Below are 22,321 nucleotides of genomic sequence, written 5' to 3'. Positions count from 1 at the left end.
ATAATATAGTTATGATAAATATTTTAACACTCTATACTTTTATAATATTAACCCAATTTCCAACATACAAATTATATGTGTATTTTATTATAAACAAATTTGACAAAATTAAATGCTTTTATTATAATAAAAATTATATTCAACATTATAATAAAAATTGTTCTTGCTTCAACTGTGTTGAACGTGGTTCTGCTCACTTACCATGCCAAAATTAGTGGTAGTGATTACGTAATATTTTAATGAAATAAAACTACTTCAATTTGTTAATTTCATTTAAAAATAAATTTTAATAGATCAAAATAGAGTAGTATGAAAACACAAAAAAAAAAAAAGTTAATACGTTGAAAACAAATTTTAACAAATTAAAACTTTTCTTCATAACAACTCATAGTTTTAAGTTATTTGAATCAATTAAAATATTTTTCTATCAATCAAACAAGAACATTTTAACCAATTAAAAAACATATTTTAATTAACTAAAAATTTCCTTAATACTATGTTAAGTTCAAAAACAGTTTGAATTAGTTATCTTTAAATGTTTATTAAATTAAACTATACAAAATATAAACTCTAAACAAAACAGACTTAATATAAAGAAAGATACTAATCTTCATCTTCATTTTGTAAGAAGATTCTTTGATAACAAAGTTAGATGGTCAATTCTTCATCTTTAGATTTTTATGCAGCATCTTTTTATCAACATTAAATACTCTCAACAACCCCACTCAACCAAAGTTTTAAATACATTAAACAATATTTTAAATAAAGGTTGTCATGCTTTATTGTTGTTCCATGTAATATTAATGTAGTCGAACAATGCTTAGGCATCTTATTTTATTTTTGTTACATATTTTTTTAATTAAACCTTCAACCTTACATCACAGATAATTTATTTTTAATTTGTAATTAATAATAATAATAATAATAACAATAAATATATAAATAATAATAATAATAATAATAATAATAATATAATAATAATAATAATAATAATAACAACAACATTGCACGTACTTATAATTTATATCTATATATGAAAAATTCTTCAATTTGATATTCACATCTATTTTTCAATTTTATTCTTTAAATAAAAATTATTTTGAATTAAAATAATTATTCTATCAATTTGTTGTTTAAGTCATCCTTTCTTAATTTTAACTGTTTCTTTATTTGACTTTTTTAACCTAATCATTTTATTAATTAAAAGATAACCTAAAAAAATAAAGAATTTAAAATATAATTATAAATATTATTTTATAATTATAATAATAGTAACAGTAATAATTTAATTATTTTTCATTATCGAACACTATTACACAACACTTGTATTTTCACTAATAATAATAATAATTACCATATTATAACTGTAACATTTCAAAATATAACATTTAACTATATAATAGTCTTGTTAACTATAATATAAAGTGGAACTTATAGTTATCCAAAAACAATTATAAATTTTTAAACTTTATATACATGATCTAAACCAAATCGTCGGGTCGTTCCTCCACCAATTCCACGTCCATCGCTCCTCCACCAATTCCACGTCGATCGCTCTTCCACCAATTCCACGTCGGTCGCTCCTCCACTAGATCCACGTTGGGTTGCTCCTCCACTAAATCCACTTCCTCCGATTGTTCCTCCTCCTCCTCCTAGGGACTCAACTCCTCCTCCTCCACCACCCCTGCCTCCTCCTCCACCACCTCCACCTCCTCCACCTCCTCCTTCCCCTCTTTCTCTTCCTCTTCCTCCTCTTAAAAAGCAAGATATTGAATGAACATGTTATAATAGTTTTTTTTCTTTTTCCTTTTTTACTAGTTTTCAGGATTTAGAATTGACTCACCTGGATTTGCATTCCCATTGGTTGTTCTTCCACGTTGAACCTAACCATTTGATTTCTATGCATAGTTGTATCTGTTGAAGGTTCTTTAAATCTGAGGAGCAAATATTTATTAGAGACTTTCTCTTTTCTGCACTCTTACTTTTCTTTTTCGCTTTGGTAGAAAACAAAATTTAAAACAAAACTTGAGAACTGTGTGAGCATGACTCACGTAGTATGAGTTCGCAGGTTGTCCTCTTTGTCGATTTTTCTTCAATGCTTCATACCTTAAAATGCACAAAAAAGGACCCATGCCATTTGAATACTACAAGGTGGGTTATTACCTCTTTCCCACCTTCCTTCCTGTTATTGAATTCTCCTATAAAAAAAATTATAAGAGCCCATAGAAGGTTGGTTATTACCTTTGATATTTTGCATTTCTGATAATGCACGAAAGTATACAAGACAGAAGAATCAGAGCAGCGTATAAGTAGTCAGCAATAACTACCTGCCGACACAATATAGAATACTACTGATATGGTAACACTACGAAGGCTTTAGATAAAGTGGAAAAAACCATGACAACTTTTGCAACTTTGAATAGGTCGAAACGCACTCGCCGGGTCGCTCATCAACTAATTCCACGTTAGGTCGCTCTTCCACCAAATCCACCTCGGCTCACTCCTCCACCAAATCCACTTCCTCCGGTCGCTCCTCCTCCTCCTACAAGGAACTCAACTCCTCCTCCACCTCCCCTTCCCCCTCTCTCTTCCTCCTCCTCCCATTCCTCCTAAAAAGCAAGATATCAAATGAACATGCTATAATAGTTTTTTTTTTCTTTTTCCTATTTTTACTAGTTTTCAGGATTTCAGAATGACTCCCCCGGATTTACGTTCCCATTGGTTGTTCTTCCAGTTAAAACCAACCATTTGATTTCTATGCATGGTAGTATCTGTTGATGGCTCTTTAAATATGAGGAATAAATATTTATTAGAGACTTTCTCTTTTCTACACTATTACTTTTATTTTTTGCTTTGGTACAAAATAAAATTTATAACAAAACTTGAGAACTGTGTGAGCATGACTCACGCAATATGAGTTCGTAGGTTGTCCTCTTTGTCGACTTTTTTTCCATGCTTCATACCTAAAAATGTACGAAAAAGGACCCATGCCATTTGCATGCTACAAAGGTGGGTTATTACCTCTTTCCCTTATTCCTTCTTGTTATTGAATTCTCCTATAAAAAAGAGTATAGGAGCACATAGAAGGTTGGTTATTATCTCTGATATTTTACATTTCTTATAATGGGCAAAAGTATACAAGATAGAAGGATCAAAACAGCATATAAAGAGTCAACAATAACTACCTGTCGGCATAGTACAGCATACTGCCGATACCACTATGAAGGCTTTAGAGAAAGTGAAAGAAACCATGACAACTTTGAAAGTTGGAATGCACTCGCCGAGTCATTCCTCCACCAATTCCACGTCGGGTTGCTCCTCCACCAAATCCGCTTCCTTTAATCGCTCCTCCTCCAGATAGGTTGAAACTTTTTGTGGATTTTATCCCTGATCCGCATGTGGAAACTTTGAAGTCAATTCTTTCGGATCACAAGCTTCAATTATGGCTCTATGTACTCTCTACAAAATTCTACAAATCTATATTTCATTGTATTAAGTTAGACGTGGAAGGTGATTTTATGATTTTGCTAATGAGATTCTTATCTTTGTCAGTTAATATTTATAGCATAAATCCATTTATCTGGCTCAACATTTTATGGAACTTGCGTGGTTAAGGAAGAAAAAATTGGAAATTGGAATGTCTAATAAGTCTGCAAAATGGGTTTGCACGGTAGATGCACTCTATTTAATATTGTTGATTTAGTATAAAGTTGTATCAAGACAGTTACAATCATCCTATAGTTTTCTCAATATTACATAAAAACTAAAATTAATACTTCTTTTTATCAAATTAATATTTAAAAAAACGATTAGTTGTCTGAAAATAATGCTAAATAAAAAAAAACTATATACTTCAATTATAATTTTGTATCAATAATGTTTAAAAGATAAAATTTTAAATAAAAAAAATTATAAACTTCAATTATAATTTGTATCTCATCATTTTAAAAAGATAAAATTTTAAATAAAAGAATAAATAAACTAATTTTGTTAATTTAAAAAAAGAAAACAACATTTCAAAATCACTTCAATTTAAATAAGTCTTACGGTGGCAGTATGAAACTCTGCTTCACTGCGAAGATGAACAGAGGCCCATCTATTCAGTGCATCAATTCTCTTTTCGGAACCGAATAATCATTTTCACACCCATTTATGTTTTCTGTGTTAAAGCTTTTCCCTTTTATTAGTGTTCATTTTGTTTGTGTGTGTTTATTCTGAGAAGAAAAATACAAAGGTTTTGAAGATAAAAATAAACCATGGTTAAATATAAAAAGGGCTACAAATAGAAAAACGAAAACAAACTAATAAAAGATAAACTGGCCCAACAAGGCCCACCCTCAAGATTGGAGATAAAAAAGAATATCTTGGCAGAGATTTGGTGAATACATATGCAATTTGATGATGTCTTTTAATATGGAAGAGTTTGATAACACCTTGTTGTCACAGTATCGTGCAGCAAAAGATGTAAAAATATAAAAATCACTAAGCAAATTTCTAAGCCAAGTAATTTCAGTGGTAACATATGCAAGGGATCTATCATTCCAATGGTGAATGTTGGTTAGTGGTATTGTTACCTTGAGGAATGTTCATACACTAGTGTAGGTAAAGGCTTTCGCATTGATTAATTTAGGAATTTTATTTTAATTTTTTAACCAAAACATATACCGACTAAAAAAAATATTTATTTATAATTATCAACATATTTTAATTATCAATAAATATTCGTTTATAATTATTAACTAATTTTAATTATTAGTATATATTGTGATTCTTCATCTTCTTTCTCTTATTTTTTTCGTGATTGGTATCACCACCACCTCCCCCATACTAACCAAATAAGAAAATCTCAATTCAAACAAATAAAATTATATAAAGCATATTCCTCTCGTTAAATCACTCGTTGAATGGATATGAATAATTTAATTAATCCTTAAAAAAGAAAAAAAAAATAGTCGAATGCAAAACAAAAATTGTATACATCATGGATGACCTGCAGAACGAAACATAACAAAAATTGTTGCTTTAAAGAATTTATTCAACGAAGAGTTGACCTATTCTACTCAAGCTAGGGCTTAGTTTAATACGAGGTTGAATAAAGTTTAATGCAAAAACACATCATGCATGACGTGCAAAAACAAAATTATTATATATAAAGTTAACATGAACTTGGACATGATTAAATCCAAATTAGTGCTGATTTTCCATGAAATCAGATCCTATAAATATATCTTCCTTCATGCTCTTCATCTCCATCTAAATCCTTATTCTCTACCTCTTCTTAGTTCATATATATTCATCCAACATGGCAGAAGCTGCATCAAGCATTCCAACCCACACAAAAGCTTGGTACTACTCTGAACATGGTAGCCCAGATGTTCTGAAATTGGATCCTAATTGGCCATTACCAGAGCTCAAAGATGACCAAGTCCTCATCAAGGTCGTTGCAGCATCTCTTAATCCCATTGATTACAAGAGGATGAACGGCTTGTACAAGGATTATGACCCTCATTTACCTGTATGTCATCATTTAACATTGATGTTTTTTTCAGTATTAATTGTTTGGAGATAGTAAAAAATATAACTTTGTTTTTGATTGAGAAGACTGTTCCTGGGTTTGATGTTGCTGGTGTGGTGGTGAGTGTGGGAAGAGAAGTGCATAAACTGAAGGTTGGTGATGAAGTGTATGGTGATATCAACGAGGAAGGAGTAACAAACCTGAAGGCTCTTGGAACTTTGTCTGAGTATACTATTGCAGAAGAGAGGCTATTAGCTATCAAGCCACCAAATCTAAGCTTCGTTGAAGCTGCTGCCATTCCTGCAGCACTAGAAACTGCTTATGAAGGCCTTGAACGTGCTCAGTTTTCTGCTGGAAAATCTATTCTTGTTGTCGGAGGAGCTGGTGGAGTTGGTCACTTTGTCATTCAGGTTTATAATTATGAATTTAAATTTATTTTAATAAAATTTATTGTTTATCAAATTAATTATTGAAAAATGATATTTTAACACCAAATTTTGACATTATTTTGACACTACCTGTCAAAATGTGATTGGATGATTTCAAATTAAAAAAAGCTGAGGCAAGAGCATATTTGGAAGGGAAAATCCAAGTTTTTTTTTTAATTTGAAATCGTCCAACCACATTTTTAACATGTATGTAGTGTCAAAATGGTGTCAAAAAATTGGTGTTAAAATATCATTTTTCTTAATTATTATATCGGTTATCAAACTCTAATCAAACTATAAAATTGAATTAAATTCAAAATTTATTTTTAACTATAAGGGAAAAGTGTGGTAGTTAATTTTGACAAGTCTAAATGAAGTTGTCTTTGGTTAACATTATAGGAGATTTCATAAGATAATTTTTGAATGTAAATATTTGGTTGTAGCTTGCTAAGCATCTATATGGTGCATCAAAGATAGCAGCAACTTCTAGCACTGGAAAATTGGAACTTCTTAGAAAGTTGGGAGCTGATTGGGCAATTGATTACACAAATGAGAACATTGAAGACATAGCAGAAAAGTTTGATGTAGTGTACGACACAATAGGTCAGTTCTTTAAACCAGAAATTATTTTACATTTGGAAAATGATGTTTTAATACCTTTTTTTACACCATTTTGACACTGCACACGTGTCAAAATGTGATTGGACGATTTCAAATTAAAAAAGTTAAGGCAGGAGTATATTTGGAAGAAAAAAACCAAAGTTTGTTTTTTTAATTTAAAATCCTCCAACCACATTTTGACACGTGTGCAGTGTCAAAATAGTGTTAAAATATCATCATCCTTTACATTTTATTATAGATACTTCATTGTTTGATGATGAAAAGATGAAATGCAGGAGAGCCTGATAGAGCTTTGAAGGCAGTGAAGGAAGGTGGCAAAGCTGTGACAATAATACCTCCTGGACTTCCACCAGCCATTTTCTTTGTGCTAACTTCTAAAGGTTCTATTTTGGACAAGTTAAGACCTTACTTTGAGAGTGGTATAGTGAAGCCATTACTTGATCCAAAGACTCCAGTTCCATTTTCTCACCTTGCTGAAGCCTATTCCTACTTAGAAACTTCGAGAGCCATAGGAAAAGTGGTTGTTTATCCCATACCCAATTGATATGCATGTTGTGTGTGCCTTTAGCCATGTTTCATGTAACTTGTTCATTTTGTGTATTTATAATTGTTGAAGAATAAAGATATTGGCAATAAATTAGAATGATAAATATTATCAAATCGTATGAACAAAGATGGATCACTTGTTGTCAGAGAAAATCGAAGATGGGTTAAAGTGCTACTCAGAAATTCACATCACACATGTAATAAGCTTTGATATTCAAGCAAGAAGTCTAAACTTTAATAATTTATAAACTATAATGTTTTAGTAATTTTTATTATAAATTCGCATTAAGTTTAACTTTCTGATGTTATGAATGACTAATTATTTCACATCTGGCTGACATGTAAAATATATTAAGTGTCCTATCTCAATAAGGTTTTTCAAATTATTTTTCCATCAGTCGGTACTAACAAATATACAGACAATACAATTAAAAACAAAAATAATAGTAGAAAGAAATATATATTAAATAGTTGAATGTATTTCATTTTAATTATTTTTTTAAGGTAAATTTCAAACTCGTTTACACAACATTATAGAAAAATTAAAACACTTAAGTGAATTAATTATACCATGCTTAAACAAGCATGTCCATGAATTTTGCTTCAAACATTAGATACACTTTACTGTAAATGACATTGTTTCACACACACGCTAAAGTGAAATATGATTTTCCGATGAATTAAATTTACAAAGGTACTATTATTTTGACATCCAACAATTTTTACAAACATTTGATATCAATTATTTTCCTCTCAATTTCTTTCTTTCTTTATAAATACAAAAGTTAATTTTTTTTAGTGACTAAAAAACCTTTAAAAATGTTATCAACTGGTAGAAGTGGTGTATCAAAATTATATTTTCATTTTCCAATATCACATAAGCACTTCTAAATGCGTCTTAAGTGACAAAGGGATGTCTCACTTAAGCAAGCTAAACTCACATCAAACGAGATCAAAATACTTTTACTAACTTTAAAATATCTCTTTTTCACTTTAAAAAGAAAATGATTGCCTTTAATATCATGTTCCTAATTCAAATAACGTATTTTCTTCTCAAGTACGGTTGCTTTTAACAAAACTTAATTTTCTTAAGTAACAAATAATTTATGATGAATCTTTACATCATAATTAGCAGTGACACATAAAATGTAATAGTTTTAACCATTTTAATAATAAAAAAATAAGTCTTTAGAATCATATAAATCTCGTATTTTCCATTACAAAATTTTTATGACATCTACTTTTTTACAACTAATTCAATTTCACAATTCCTTACAAAATTTTCTGAAACAAATCTTCAAAGTGTTTGTAACAATTTTTTTTACGTCAAAAAAGTTAAATTTTTTTAGTGACGCATTAAAGCATCTACTATTTAAATAATGTGGAGGCCAATATCACTATTATCATATTAAAAAATGGGTAGGTAATTGATGGGCACTAAACAGATTATGATATCTTCTTGTCCGGCTGCTGTATTTTAAATTAACTAAAATATGATCATCCAAGCTTTTCATATATCTTATTCAATTACTAAGTGCTAAAAATGAAATTTTATTCGAAAGTATAGAGTTTTATTCTCTCTTTTAGGTGACAGACGTTATATCACATAGACACGTGTACTGTTTTTCAGGTAAGCAAGTTATCCATGGAGCATTTAGATAGTTTAGTTGGAATTTTAGAGAACTCATTAAGATGTTATCCGAGTTATCTTGACCGTTCATTAAATTATCTGAGTTTTCAATACAGCTTACTGCTTTATCTAGACTTTTCATTGAACTATTTGAGTTATCAATGCACTGTCGAGACTTTCTACAGAGTTATTTTAGTTTTCCATTCACCTTACTGGACTATCAAGATGTCTTATTGATATGAGAATATAGTATACGTATTTTGCCAACCTTATCAAGGTCTAGACGTGATACACTGTTTGCAACTGAACTATTTTGTAAACAATTCATGTGTCTTAAAAGGTGACACATTGTTTGTCACGTTAAACTAAAAACTAATAGCAGGTGAAGATGTTGTCGTAGGAACAACAGGAATGAACTGGAATGGATCTAAAAAAAATTAAGTTCCATATTAAAACGAAATAAATTGGAAACAATAAGAGTAGTTAATGATAAAAGATTAAAACGAAAGGTAGGAATACAGAGAACATTATGTAGAAATATATGTTCATTGAGTATGATACTACCAATACCTTGAAAGAGAAAGATAGATGAACCATTGTATTTCAGAAGTGGTAGAAGGAAAAGTTCTATACTAATTAACTTTAGAGATCCAATTGTTTCTTTGATTTTGAAAATATAAGAAAAAATCTTTTTCCAGGAGCTTCTATGAGATACTCAAGGATTCACTTACAAGCTGAGAAAAAAAAATGAACAAAATCTATTGATAATTATCTACAATTAAAATTAATCGATAATTTAATAATTAAAATTTATTATTAATTATCCTTCAATAAATATTTTTATTTATAATTATTATCAGATTTTAATTATCAATAAATATTTATTTACAATTATTGAGTAATTTTAATTATTAATAAATATTGTGATTCTTCGTCTTCTTTCTCTTAATTTTTTCGTGATTGGTATCACCACCTCTCCCATACTAAACGAATAAGAAAATCTCAATGCAAACAAATAAAATTATATAAAATATATCCCTCTTGTTAAATCACTCGTTGAATGGATATGAATAATTTAATTAATCCTTAAAATAAAAAAGTGAATGCAAAACAAAAATTGTATACATTATGGGTGACATGAACATATTAAAGAATTTATTCAACGAAGAGTTGACCTATTCTACTCAAGCTAGGGCTTAGTTTAATACGAGGATGAATAAAGTTGAATGCAAAAACACATCAGGCATGACGTGCAGAAAAAAAAATTATATATATATATATATATATATATATATATATATATATATATATATATTGGTGATAATTATTAACTGATTATTACTTTAAGATATAGAAAATTTCAAAGAATACAGAGCTTAATTTATTTGACTAGAATTTGAAAGGATACCCCAGATGGTAATTAAGAATGAAGAACACGGAAAGAGGAAATGAAACTGAACTTGGACATGATTAAATCCAAATTTATGCTGATTATCCATGAAATCAGATCCTATAAATATATCTTTCTTCATGCTCTTCATCTCCATCTAAATCCTTATTCTCTACCTCTTCTTAGTTTATATATTCACCCAACATGGCAGAAGATGCATCAACCACTGATTCCACTATTCCAACCCACACAAAAGCTTGGTACTACTCTCAACATGGTAGACCCGCTGATGTTCTTAAGTTTGATCCTAATTGGCCCTTACCACAACTCAAAGATGATCAAGTGCTCATCAAGGTCATAGCAGTATCCCTTAATCCAGTTGATTACAAGAGGATACATGGGGAGTTCAAGGACACTGACTCTTATCTACCTGTATGTACATCACCTCTATTTTTTTTTTTCTTTCTGATAATTCATATTTCATTCCTGCTTATAAAAGATCCAAAATTAAGAAAATTGAAATTTAGTTTCTGACATAAACTTTAAATCTTACTGTTTTTATAATCTGTGGTGGAACTAAGAGTGATATGAGTGAAAGGCTGCAATTGATTAATCAATTAGTATTAGAATTTCAACATCTAAAACTTTTCTAATGGTGTGAGAAGATTGTGCCTGGTTTTGATGTTGCTGGCATAGTGGTAAAAGTGGGAGGAGAAGTAAGGAAATTTAAGGTTGGAGATGAAATATATGGTGATATCAACGAGGAAGGTTTGTCGAATCTTAAGATTCTTGGCACTTTGTCAGAGTATACTGTTGCAGAAGAGAAACAATTGGCTCATAAACCATCCAATCTAAGCTTCATTGAAGCTGCTAGCATTCCTTTGGCATGTGAGACTGCCCTTGAAGGTTTTGAGCATGCTCAGTTTTCTGCTGGTCAATCTATCCTTGTTTTGGGAGGAGCTGGTGGAGTTGGAAGCTATGCCATTCAGGTACATCTTAACATATATTTTTCTGCAGAAAACAGGTTCAAATATTAAGTTCAAAAGGATTTTGTTATTATATTTTGGATTAAGATGGTGAATTGCTGTGTTTTGGTTTTGCAGCTCGCCAAACATGTTTATAAGGCATCTAAGATAGCAGCAACTGCAAGCACAGGCAAACTTGAACTTCTAAGGGAGATAGGAGTTGACTTTCCTATTGATTATACAAAGTACAACTTTGAAGATCTTCCAGAAAAATACGATCTGGTGTATGATGCAGTAGGTGAGAATTTTGAACTATTGAATAGTTACATATATTTGGTTTAAACTACTATAATATAAAGTATAATATAAAGTTTTAAACCATTTAGGTGTCCTATTTTTGTTAGGTATTTCCAAATTGGTCATCTTCTTTTGAACTTTTCCAATTGAGTCCTTATAAGGGTTAATTTCAAACAAATTAGTTCCTGCGGTTAAAAATCGTAAACAATATCAAAATTGTGTTAGAGGTGGGTAGATGACGTGTTCAATATTTAACTTTCAGGCGAAACGTGGTAGGAAACTGAGTGATACGTGGCATTTTAGTAAACCTCCTTTTTGACATTTTGGTGGTACTTTTCACACTCAGTTTCTGCCACGCCTCAAAGTTAAACATTGAACATGTTATCTACCCACCTCTACACAATTTCAATATTGTTTACGATTTTTAACGGCAGAGGCTAATTTGTTTGAAATTAACACTTATAAGAATTCAATTGGGAAGATTTAAAAGAAGGGGACCAATATGGAAATACCTAACAAAAATAGAGACGCCTAAATGGTTTAAACCTAATATAAAAAGAAGTATGCTAAAATATATTTTATTCATCTATCATCTTTCTTGCTTCTAATGAGACCTAATTACTTACCAAAAAGAGACACTTATCTGTAAGATTAAGATATGTTAACAATGTGTTACTATTTTATTGGTTCGTATATTTGAAACGTATTAATTATAATTTACTGTTTACAATCTACGGTTTACAGTTGTAAAAAAATTATAAAAAAAAAATTGTTAAAAAAACGTTTTTCTGTGTGTTTTATAGGGCAGACTGAAAGAGCCTTTAAGGCCATTAAAGAAGGTGGAAAAGTTGTGTCAATAGTGCCACCAGCATATCCACCACCAGCAATATTTTTTGCGCTAAGTTCAAAAGGATCATACTTAGAGAAACTGAGACCTTACTTTGAGAGTGGTCAAGTGAAGCCTATACTTGATGCCAAGACTCCATTGCCATTTTCTCAGCTTATTGAAGCCATTTCCTACTTAGAAACTTCAAGAGCCACAGGAAAAGTGGTTATTTATCCCATTCCCTGACCACAACATATGATAAACTGATCACCATGTTGTTATGGTCAATGCTAATGGTGATGATGAACATTTTTAAGTGTGTATTAAATTAGCAAGTTTTGCATTACTATGTTTATGCATATAAAAAGTAGCCTCGCTGCTGAAAAATAAAGATCGATAATGGCTGTGTTTGTTGACCTCGTTGATTAGATGAGGTAGAACCTACTTCAATTATTGGCCTCAACTTTTTATTATATTAATAGGGTAAAATGTATTTTTAATCCATAAATTATCATACGTTTTTTTCTTTTATTTCTCTTCCAAATTTTATTATATTTTCGTATATCTTCTTTTATTAGAAAGTCACAAATTTAGTTTTCTATGACCAACGCTAATTTTTTTTCAAACAAGTTGTGTGTTACATCCCTAACTGTGAAAGATATATGTATTGTATCCCAAGTTGACAATATAGCTCGGTAACAAACATTGAACCACGTTCCCAACTCAATAGGTCGGCAAGATAGTTCAATGACAAACATTATACCACGTCTAATCCAGTAAGGTCAACAAGACACATGTATTGTTTTCCACGTCAGCAAGATATCCAAATAGTCCGGTGAGGTAATAAGATAGTCTCGTAAGATGTATGGAGAACTCATATAGTTCAGTTGGAAGTCTAGAGAGCTCGATAAGGTGCTATCTGAGTTATTTGGACCATCCACTAAACTATTTAAATTCTCAATATACTTTATTTATTTATTTGGATTTTCCTCTGAACTACTTGAGTTTTCAATTGCACTATCGGACTATCTAACTTCTCACCGAGCTATCTGGGTTCTCCATTACCTTACTGAGTTATCAAGATGTCTTGTTGACATGGGAACACAGTATGCATATCTTGTCAACTTTACTAGAGTATAGACGTGAGACACTGTTTGCAATCAATCTATTTTGTTTGGGAACACGATCATGTCTTAAAAAGTGGTACACTGTTTGTCATATCAGACCCAAAAAAATTTGTTACAAGACCTCAATATATATATATATATATATATATATATATATATATATATGTGTGTGTGTGTGTTTTTATTGACTAAAACATTATAATTATCAATTTGAATTAATATATTAAGTTTTATTTTCTAAAAAGACAGTGTTCAATTTTCATTTTGCCTTGAATTGTTTCATCGCAATGTTTTAGCAAAATAACTCCATCTATAAGGCCTAACTAGGCCCAACAAATCACGTACAGAAACACAAAATATTGTAAGCCTCACACTGAAATGGGCCCAGTTGGCCCATAAGGCCGATAATGGTAAATTGCATAATAATAAAATAATAACAATAATAAATAATAAAAAAAATAATGGTCAATTAGTCCCTAAAATTGTATTTCAACGTATCACATTTTTTAAATATATTTTCACTGTCATATTAATTCTTAAAGCTAAGAAAAACTGATATAGTCACTAAAACTATTTGAAATTCTGTTTTAATTTTTAAAATTATGCCAGTCTTTATTTTTTTTTTTTAAGCATATGTTATCATTATTATTAAGAACTAAAATAAATAATAACTTTAAGAACTTGTAAAATTTTAAAAACGAAATTCGGCATTTCTTCCTCCTATTTTGATAAGTATTTTTTGCATACATGGTGTCTCCACAAAGATATGTGGATCAATCATGCATTATTTGATTAAAATAGTAAAATGGCCTAATAAATTGGTTGTCTTTTCTATGTGGTTGGAGAAATTAAATTGCTTAATTTGTTATGACAGGCCTTGAAGGTTGCTAATGATGATGGTCAAGGTATATTATAAAGTGAATGAACAAGTTATTATAAAATTTAACATATTTATCATATATAATAATTTATTAGAGCTATTAAAACGAGTCATTCGGTTTGACCCGTATAAAAAAATAAACCAAGTTAAAATTTGATCTGTATAAGAAAAATATAATTTTTTCAAATTCAATTTTGTTCGAACTTATGGTGAGTCGGATTAATCCATGAATTATGACCTATTTTGACAGTTCTGTAATTTATTATAAAAAAACAACACAATAATGTAATACTTTTTTATTTCAAAAGATATTTTCATTGGTAAGTTTTGTCTTAGAAAATTGAGTAGGTAGAGGTTGTAGTGTAGTGTTGTTTGGTAGTGGTTATGGAGGAAGCATCCCATTAAAGAGAAGGAAAAAAATTAGGTTAAAAATGAAGAAGAAATGAAAGATTGTTGGTTGGTGTATCATTTTTAAGGTTTCCCTTTCATGGAAATGGTGGATCCTACGTCTACTTCCCTATGAAAAATTATACATCACCAGAAACAACAAGCTCTTTGCTTCTTCATATCCTTGTTTATTTCTTTAAGATCACAACTCATTCAAAAATAAATAAATAAATAATATCATTATCATATAAAAATAAATAAAAGTACCACAAGATTCCTTTCATGTCTGGTGGTGTTTTTTTTTGTCTTTATTTAACTTCAACATTCATGTCTGTGCCCTAACCCTAATGGGGGCCACTTAAAGTTCTTTGTGATTAAGTTACTAATTAGTAAAAGAATGAGTAAAATGTATTTAGGTTTCTTACTGTTAGATAAATTTCATTTCAACTTGTATATTGTTTAGTCTCATGATCACTCTTGTTTTATTTTATTTATTTTTTTGAAAAGATTTGTTTTCAATTTGTTTAAAATATTACTTATTTTATGATTAATTTGTTCCTGGATAATGATTGATTATGTGAAATGAGAAGATAAAAACATGTCTGCTAATGAAACTGATTTGGACAGATATTGTATTATTAATGATTTTGAGAACATCTTATAGTATATTTGATTGGTAATGTCGTAATTAGACATTAATATTTAGATATATCTTCTTATAAATAATATTTGTTGAAAATATTAGTCACTCAAATGAATATTTGATTTTTATTAGATTTTTAAAAAAAGAACTTGAGAGATATGTATAAATTAAAAAAAATAAAAGGAATAAATTTGTATCCTTTTACTTATTTTTTATAACAGGTGAGATTTGGCCAAAAAATGTTAGTGTGAGAGGCTATTAATTCGGTGATTGTAAAAAAAAAAAAAAAAGAAAGAAAACATAAGATGATTAAAATAATCTTTTTTGAAAAATAAAAACTGCTTGAATTAAATATTAAAGGAGATATAAAATGAACTTTACTAAAATATTATTTTAAAAATTTTGTTAAGGTTTGGTGTTTCCCCAATTTTGTCTTGATTTGGTTCCTTTGACTTTGCATGTATTCACTCCCTTATTAAATAATTATATAATATGATGAGATAAAAAATATTATTAATGGCTTTCTATAATTGAGAGACAAGGTTGCTATATGTTGGGTTTGAAAAATATTTTTTTCTTTCTTTTTTTATAATATGGTTTGGAGCATTGTGGAATGTAATGTATATGTAGTCAATTAGGTTAATTAGGTGGTTTGGCCATTCATAAATTTCCTATTTTAGTGTATATGATTTCATTTAATGTGAATTTTGTTCAAAGTTAAAATTTAATTACATCTTTTATTCGTAAAATTTAATTTGCAATATTATTTAAAAGATTTAAATTTAGTGTTACTAAAACCAACAATAAACTAACATGAAATTAAAAAGGTAAAGATCCGCGACTTGTTAATAATGTGTTTTTTTATATTTTCACTAAACATAGTAAATAATAATATATTTTATTTTTTTGGCCTAATATAAGAATATCCCTTAAAATAAAATATCCCTTAAATTTGTTAAATGGTTGAAGTCATGAAAATTTTGCAGTCTTAAAACTATATCCCAATAATAAAATAAAAGATAATAGTTAGATTGCTATAATAATGATAGATTTGATTTTTAATATAATAAAAAAACAATAAAAATTTCAATTTAGTTATAAATGAGATTATTGACTTTAGTAAATGTCTCATGTCTTATTAAAACAGATTAACTTAGAAAATCATTAATGATTTTAAATTTACAAAAAAATAAAGGCTGAAAATTTTTATTCAAAATTAATTGCATTTCTTAATGTTAATTTTCCTTTTAATGTACGCATATATGTTAACCAAAAATTAAATGTACGTGCAATTATCTCAACTCCTACTATCGAAGTTGAAATAAAATTAACAAAATTAAAATCTTTATATTAAGATGATTTTTTCTTATTATACTAAAAATAAAATACGTAAATACTGATTCAACTATTTATCTAAAAATAAATATTAATATAGATATTTTATATGTTGAGAAAAAATTATATGGAATATTCCATTCAAAATATTAAAAAATTTAAAGATAAAAAATTTGAATGACTAAAATTAATAAGAATTATAATGAAGATAAAAAGAAACATAGTAATTAATTAATTTAAAGAAAATATAATGAAGGATATGTAAGGAAATACTATAGATTAAAACTAGAAAAATATAATTTTAGAAGGTTTTATGGACTCTTTTAATAATCTACTGTTTATAATGATTAAGAATTGATACAATACCGAGATGGAAGGTCAAAAGATTGTCTTAGACTACTAGATACCATAAATAGAGATAACATACACGTTACTTCCTATTTTAGTCCTTTCGGTTTCACTAACATAAATAGATCTAATAATTATTCCAACACTCTTACTTAAGTCCAAGCATACAAATTGTATGTAAACTCAATTTGAAGTGTTCTTAAGAACTTGGTCAATACATCTATAAGTTGATCGATCGTTTAATCCAACAAGCTCAGTACATATTTTTTTTTGTCAACAAGTTTTCACGAATTAAATGACAATCAATTTCCTTATGTTTAGTTCTTTCGTGAAACACTGAATTTAATGCAATGTGGAGAGCAACTTTATTGTAATACATCATCATATTCTGGATGTCACAAAAGTTAAACTTTTAACGGAACTATTTCACCTATATAAGTTCACATATTAGTGATGTCATTGCCCTATATTCAGCTTCTATTGTTGATCAAACCACTACATTTTGTTTCTTACTTTTCCATGAAATAATGTTTCTTCCAAGGAAAACACAATATCCAGTAGTAGATTGTCTGTCAATAGGCGAACATGCACAATCTACATCACAGTATCCAAAGACCTAAATACTTCCTCTATCTTCATATAACAACCCTTGTTCGAAAGCCTTTTTGAGGTACCTTATAATGCAAATGATAGCATTCTAATGGCTAACACATGGAGCTTGCAAGAACTGACTAACCACTTCAACTGAAAAAGATTGATCAGGCCTTGTAATGGTGAGATAAATCAGTTTTCCAACCAACCTCTTATATCTCTTTGGATATTCACCTTCTTTTGTCGTTAATTTTTGATTTGAGTCCATAGGACTGTCTACTGGTCTACAGTCAATAATACTCATTTCTTGTAATATATTAAGAGCATACTTCCTTTCAGAGATTACAATTCCATCTTTTGATTGAGTTACTTCAATGCTCAAGTATTTAAGGCTTCCAATATCCTTGGTTTGAAAATGTCTACACAGTACTCCTTCAATTGAGATATTCCAGTAGTATCATTTTTTGTAATGATTATATCATCAACGTATACTATTAAGTAAACTCATTTCCTGAAAGATATATGATAGTAAGAGAATGAATGATTTGCTTCACTACATCTTAGTCCAAATTTTTGAATAATGGAGCTGAATTTTTCAAACCAAGCACATGGTGATTGCTTGAGACCATATAGAGAGCGATACAATTTGCATACATACTAGACTTCCCCTGAGCAACAAATCCAGGAGGTTGCTCCATATAAGCTTCTTTCTCAAGGTCACCAAAGAGGAAGACATTTTTTATATGTTATATGAAGTTATCAGTGACAAATTGTTATCGTTGCAAAGAAGAGACAAATATTTAGTCATCTTGGCCACGGGAGAGAAAGTGTCATAAGAGTCAAGGCCATAAACCTGAGTGTACCTCTTTTGCAACTAATCGGGCTTTTAGCCAATCAACTTCATCATCAGGGCCAAGTTTAACTACATACACCCCTCAACAATCAATTTTCTTTTTGTCTGATAGAAGGAACACAAGCTCCGAAGTATTTTTGTGGTCAAGGGCTTGTATTTATGTAATCATGGCTTGTCGTTATCCATAATGATTAAGTGCTTCATTCACATTTTGGGTATAACCACAAAAGACATTGATGATAAAATGGAATAATAGAAAAACGAAAATCTATGATAACTAAGAAAATTATAAATGAGATGTAGGTTTCGAGTGGAACAAGTACCTATTCTGAGAGAAATAGTCCAACCTGAATTATCTTATCCAGGAGTCATGTTATTAAGTGACGAGGGAGAAGAATCTAAAGTAGAGGATTCACCATTTTCTTAGAAAACTAGTTTATCAATATGTGGAGATGATGGTTCAAGAGGACTTTAATCAAGACTTGAATTGACAAAGACATTAGAAATATTGGACTTAACTATTGGAATAAGAAAGACCTATTCTATGATATGAACGTTTTGAAAAAATGGAGAGAAGTAAGGAGTTTGTTCAAAGAATGTAATAATGACACACATATAGTAATTCTTGATTTTAGGAGAATAACATTGATATTCTTTTTAAAGTTGTGAATAACCTAAGAAGACATATTTAATAGCATGAGCAAAAAGTTTATCTAACTTTAAAGATATGCCATGAATAAAATATACACATGCAAAAAACTCAAAAAGAAATGTGAAGGAAAGAATTATTTGAAAATAGAATGGAAAAAGAAATTTTATAATTGAAAGAGAGAAAAAAATCCTATTAATAAGAAAAGATAATAATATTAAGATGACATCTCATTAAACATCAGACGGAAATATAAACACTAAACAAAAGGTACATAAATGAGTGATAATCTTTCATTTTAACTCCTAACTATACTATTTCAAATGTTAACTTGATGACTTAATCATGATTTCTTTTTAAAAACGTTTTGATGAGAGAAAATATCAAAATGTACGTAAACAATATTTTACTTTAACTCCTAAATGATACTTAAATTGACAGAATTAAAATAGGTAAAACTAAAATAGTACAATTATAATATGATTGGAACAAAAGTTTAGTTCAATTTTTTTCTTTTTCTCTTTCAATTCTGTTTCAAAACTCAAATTATCACAATAATAATTTTACTCTTAAAAGACGTAAAATTGGAAGTAAATCATCTAGTTGTCCCTTAATGTAATGTAGGTTCATATACACTTCATAAACAAAATCTTACGTAATTGTAAACTTTAATGTCATTGAACATTTTTAAATGAAAGAAACACAAACTATTAAAAAACATGTTCAAAACACGTTATCTACCTGTCAACACAAAATCCACATCTCTTGACTTGCTTCTTCCTTTTCAACAATTCTCAACTAAAATATTCATATTCTTTTCTTCATTTTTCTTATTTAAATTAATAGCTAAAATAGAGGATGAAATTCATAAACTTAGACAAAAAATCGATGTTTACAAATTTAAGGACCAAAAGTAAAGATTAATTTACTTATATCTATCAATAAATTTTGAGTTTAAATGTTTTAACACAGTTAATAAAGACTAAAATATAAAATAAGAGTTTAATAGTCATGTATTTCCTTTTTTAAAATTTTACACTATCAATTATACTATTTATAAGATCATTATCATAAAAATTAAATCCTATGACCATTTTCTGATGATAACATTTAAACCTTTCATAATATCAATGTATTATTTATTTTCATCATAAAAATTAGCAAATTCACAATGCATAACCACCTATAATATTATATTTTTATATTAAATATATATGTTCAAATCCTAACTATGCAATACATTAAATATTCACACAAAAAGTGATTGAAAAAGAGGGTCTCCACTAAACACTTAGGTCTTCATATAAAATATTAGTCATCAATCACTAAATACTTAAAAAACATTTGTCCACTGTTTCACATCCTTTAAGAAAAGTTGTTAATTTGATTTGACATTAACTTTTCCATTAATGTATAGTATTTTTAAAAATTATTCTTAATATTTTTAATATTAGTTATAGTTTTTTCCACTTAATTAAATCTCACTTAATTAACTATTTATTGGAGTAAAGAATAATTATTATAGGGGTATCCTAATAATTATATTCATCTTCATATCTCAAATACTTTTATCATGTACTATTTATTCCTTAAAATTTAATTTATCAATATATTTTATAAAAGTAGATCGAAACAAATTAAATTCCAATAATAATGCAATCTTGTTGTATCCAAAGTGGATGAAATACAAAAACAGAAAGTCATATTCATCAGGGAATATGTGACTTTTGGGGAGTAGGCCCGTGGGCCCGGGCCCGGCCCACATTGGCGGCTTGGTATGAGGGGTCCATCACTGCTACTTACCAGTTACCAGCTGGAAATGTGGTCCACGTGGACTCTCACAGTCCTCCAAAACCAACCAATCATTACTTTAATAATCGACACGTGTCACTTTCCTCTCCAACTTTCACCCTCACACGAAACCGCCCAGGGACTGTACTATTTCCCGTTGTCCCTAGTCTTTTCGCTTCCAAAAGCCGTTAATACCGCCACCTATGCTTCTTACGTTTCAACTGCAACTCCAATACATAAATAAATGAATTAATTAATAACACATATATATATATATATATATATATATGTATATGACCCATAAATAAATAAATTATAATTCTTATGTCTTTTTCATTTTTTAATGATGACTAAATACGATAGTAAATGTCCATAAAAAAATATCTTCTAAAATTTTAAAAAGAAAATGCATGTCTTAAAAGTCAACCAAACTATCTTTTTCTTAAAATAAAAAGAAAGTTCAAATATTTTCAATAACATCTGACTCAATAACTTTTTCAAGGTCCATGCAAAATAATTTAAGGTACTTTCAAAAAATAGTTTTAGTTTTTTAAAATGTAAAACATAGAAGAAATATATATATATATATATATATATATATATATATTAATGATTGAGTCAAATTTTCCAAATATGGAGATTAAGATCCAAGAGAGAAAAAAAAAAAGACCACTTATATATTCTCTATGATATTTGTTAAGTTGAATAAATTACTGCATAAAATAAATTTTTCATTTTAAACATATACCACAGTTGAATATCAAAGACTTAAATTTTAAAACAGCTAAAGTTAGAAAAATTTCATTATAATTGAACTGATTGGTATACTTGATGGTTTGAGACACTTTTAGGTCGATTGATTTGATATAAAGAATTTATTATTATTTTTTCTGGATGCAAATTATCAGATATTTATTGACCATTTATTCTTACAATAAATATTTGGATATTATCAATATGATCAATAATATAGTTGACTTTGATTCCCAACATCGTGATAATCAATTCAGGCTCAAGGAACAATGATTCATATTATTTATTTTTCATGTCTAGTTTAGCTCTGGATCCTGCTCATTAAGCTATTTCTTTTCAACTAAGAAAAACAATCATTAACTGATAATAGATAATGCTTCTACCAAGAACATATATTCATATATATATATTCATATCAATCTATCTGGCAAAATCCTTAATTGATACTTTGAAAAGTTATGGATTCTTTTATGAGAATAATAAAGCAGTTGAAGCTGAAGATGAAGGGAAAGAGTGGGAGAGAGGTCACCTTCTTGGTTTTGCTTCAACATTCCAACTCTGAGCAGCAAGTACAACTCTTACACATCATAATGCTTAATATTATGTACAAAAACTCAATAATTCCAACTCAATTCCCATTTTGCCCTTCACATGTCCTCAAAATTGCATTACCTGACACCCCTCTTGTTCCACACCCCACATGCACATATATAAATGCATGCCAATACAAATGATACAGCTATGTT

At 28.9% G+C, this 22,321-nt stretch overlaps 2 protein-coding genes across 2 annotated transcripts; both read left to right on the top strand.

Annotated features, from left to right (window-relative positions):
• Window positions 1-5,191: 5,191 nt before the first annotated feature.
• LOC106767067 (2-methylene-furan-3-one reductase-like) lies at window positions 5,192-7,216 on the top strand. The gene is made up of 4 exons (XM_014651891.2): window positions 5,192-5,515; window positions 5,602-5,925; window positions 6,387-6,546; window positions 6,840-7,216. Exons 1-4 carry the CDS (start codon window positions 5,303-5,305, stop codon window positions 7,106-7,108), a joined length of 966 nt encoding a protein of 321 aa, XP_014507377.1. The 5' UTR covers window positions 5,192-5,302; the 3' UTR covers window positions 7,109-7,216.
• A 2,929-nt stretch (window positions 7,217-10,145) lies between these two features.
• Window positions 10,146-12,749, top strand: LOC106766249 (2-methylene-furan-3-one reductase). Its single transcript, XM_014650995.2, has 4 exons — window positions 10,146-10,562; window positions 10,796-11,119; window positions 11,234-11,393; window positions 12,196-12,749. Exons 1-4 carry the CDS (start codon window positions 10,335-10,337, stop codon window positions 12,462-12,464), a joined length of 981 nt encoding a protein of 326 aa, XP_014506481.1. The 5' UTR covers window positions 10,146-10,334; the 3' UTR covers window positions 12,465-12,749.
• The last annotated feature ends 9,572 nt before the right edge of the window (window positions 12,750-22,321 follow it).

This window comes from Vigna radiata, chromosome 1 (assembly GCF_000741045.1).
Source record: "Vigna radiata var. radiata cultivar VC1973A chromosome 1, Vradiata_ver6, whole genome shotgun sequence".
Classification (NCBI taxonomy): domain Eukaryota; kingdom Viridiplantae; phylum Streptophyta; class Magnoliopsida; order Fabales; family Fabaceae; genus Vigna; species Vigna radiata.
The sequence above is the reverse complement of the archived record's forward strand: the minus strand, read 5'-3'. Positions and strand labels throughout refer to the sequence as shown.

Coding starts and splice junctions, on each gene's coding strand:
- LOC106767067 (XM_014651891.2), top strand. CDS start 5,303: ATGGCAGAAGCTGCATCAAGCATTCCAACCCACACAAAAGCTTGGTAC. Junction 5,926..6,386: donor TTGGTCACTTTGTCATTCAG/GTTTATAATTAT, acceptor ATTTGGTTGTAG/CTTGCTAAGCATCTATATGG. Junction 6,547..6,839: donor TGTAGTGTACGACACAATAG/GTCAGTTCTTTA, acceptor GATGAAATGCAG/GAGAGCCTGATAGAGCTTTG.
- LOC106766249 (XM_014650995.2), top strand. CDS start 10,335: ATGGCAGAAGATGCATCAACCACTGATTCCACTATTCCAACCCACACA. Junction 10,563..10,795: donor ACACTGACTCTTATCTACCT/GTATGTACATCA, acceptor TGGTGTGAGAAG/ATTGTGCCTGGTTTTGATGT. Junction 11,394..12,195: donor TCTGGTGTATGATGCAGTAG/GTGAGAATTTTG, acceptor TGTGTTTTATAG/GGCAGACTGAAAGAGCCTTT.